Source organism: Aphanomyces invadans (genome assembly GCF_000520115.1).
Source record: "Aphanomyces invadans strain NJM9701 unplaced genomic scaffold supercont1.28, whole genome shotgun sequence".
Lineage (NCBI taxonomy): Eukaryota > Oomycota > Saprolegniomycetes > Saprolegniales > Verrucalvaceae > Aphanomyces > Aphanomyces invadans.
This window is the reverse complement of record NW_008580173.1, coordinates 458,961-461,158: the sequence shown is the minus strand read 5'-3', so window position 1 is coordinate 461,158 and position 2,198 is coordinate 458,961. Positions and strand designations below refer to the sequence as shown.

Below are 2,198 nucleotides of genomic sequence, written 5' to 3'. Positions count from 1 at the left end.
ACGTTCGAGGAGGCGCACGTGTTCTAGCTCACGACGTGAATGAGCAACAGCTTGGGCTGTGAAAGCGCCCACGATGTCGTCACGTACTACAACAACTTGATCGAGCGGGCCTCGGTGGTCGTCTTGCCACCGGCACGAAAACCACCGTGTTTAGGTTGTGTCGATGCCAACGTTGTGGGAATTTTGCTGGTCCTAAACGGTAGCGTGTAGGTTCTTTTTTCTCTTGGCGTCGCAAGTGAACCATCGTGGCATCGTGGCGTACCTGACTGTGTTGGTCTGCGGGATGTTGTGGGTGTCGGGAAGCCTTCGACGACCTCTTTGTGCCTCGAAACGCCATGGCTATCGATGTTCCGCGTGACCATGCGGTATTTGATCCCGTCGACGTCTCTGTCTGTCGACCACACTCGTGACCGCTTCAGCGACTTGTGTTCATTGTCACATTGGTCTCGTGGTCGACAGCATCCTCACCATGTAATACCTTGTGACAGAATATTCATGGCTCAGCCGTCCGTGACGATGCGCCAAACAGAGCGTGTTATGATTGTCGGCGATGGACGCTCTGCGCTTGTACACATGCCTCACCCTTGGCCAAGCAGGAGGTCACCAGCATCACGATCGTCAAAGCAAGCCACCAAAGTGCGCGCAATGTTGCGCATAAACAATGACGTCGCCCCCAAGAGATGGGCACCGCCTTCGGCCTGGGCCTATTCTGGACCTTGTCGATGAGCCTGACCCATCCAACACCGTGTTGGACTTTTCGTTTCAAAAGCAGGGGTACGTAGCCATCATGCAGCAGTCGATGGGTGCCAACGACGCCGATCCCAACGTCTCCGAACTCGACTTCCCCACTACGTATTTGGTCCGGTCCATTCAAAAGCGGTACCCCCCGCCAGTGCTGCAACCTCGAAAAACACATTCCACGCGTTCAAGCCCTCGTCATGGACCAAGCCCAGCGGATAAAATTGCCCTGCTCCGGTTCACCGTTGACGTGTACGCCATTGGGCTGTCTCCTTAGTCGAACGACTGGCGAGCCATTGACATGACCGCCGCCATGGAGTGTTCCTCGCACGGAACAACTGGTCGACCCTTGTTATGTAGGATAGGCGCTTTTCCGAGTTACAGAGCAAGGCCACGGTGTGCTCGACACATTCCCTGCTTTCAATATGCAGGAATGGTCGCACCTCGATGCACATCACGACGGCCCAGTCGCGACAGTTTGCCTGTCAAGTCGTTGTTCCAAAGCCTCTAGATCCATTTGACTAACAAGTTCGGCCGTCACATCACTTCGAATGTTCAGCGTGACAGTGGTGTCGCGCGGGGCTTCAAAACACCATAGTGTCCTCCGCGACGCACGCCTTCCGCAACGCGTCGACTGGGGCAGCCTGACCGTCGGGCGGCGCCAAGCCCGCGTGGTGCACCAGTATCGAAACAACCCCGTCAAGGACGTCAACGTCACCTTGGACGGCAGCTCTTTGCACGCGACCTTGCGCAGGGGATGATCGACCCTGCCGTGCGGATCCAGGTTTGGCAAGTTCTCTTGGGCTTGGTCGACTCGATGTTGCAACACGAGAAAACGCATTGCATCCATGCGACACGTGCACGCCATCCACCCATCGGCATAGTCCACTCGCGATGAGGTACGACTCGTCAGCACGTCCGGGCGTGTAGAGATTTTGTGTGGCTGCCCTCATGCCTGACACGAAACCAACCTGGTTGTTGCCACCACCTTGCCAATCGCTGTGGAAGTGGCTTGAATGATGTTTGTGCTCTTTCCCGATCGAGTCCAGGTCACACGAATCGCAAGGCGTGACGATAATTGGTGCCCTCGTCGCCGCGCGCAACGACGGCTGGTTTTCCGACGAGGATCTTGACGTGTGCAAGCATCCTGCGCACCCATGGCCGCGAGCGTAGACGGTTCATGATGGATGGGCACAACCTAAATGGGACATGACGTGCACAAACCTGGCAAAATGCGCTGAAAACATGAGTAGGTTGTATGGACAACCATCGAGCGGTCGGCGCCAATTGTAAAGGATCCGAACACGTCAGTTGCAAGCACTGGCTGGCCGACGAGAGCGTGAGTCGGCGTGGTAGGTTGGGCAAGCGACCGATCGGTTCCCTCGCCTTTTGTCGAAGATGTTCCCTGTGTGTGGCGGGCAAGGGGGTGCAGTGCGTAGCATGGGTGTCAACTCGACACC

At 56.5% G+C, this 2,198-nt stretch overlaps 1 protein-coding gene across 1 annotated transcript; it reads left to right on the top strand.

The window, feature by feature from the left end:
- Positions 1-636: 636 nt before the first annotated feature.
- Positions 637-1,276, top strand: H310_10887 (hypothetical protein). The gene has a single exon (XM_008877372.1). The coding sequence runs from the start codon at positions 662-664 to the stop codon at positions 1,013-1,015; it is 354 nt and encodes a 117-aa protein (XP_008875594.1). The 5' UTR covers positions 637-661; the 3' UTR covers positions 1,016-1,276.
- The last annotated feature ends 922 nt before the right edge of the window (positions 1,277-2,198 follow it).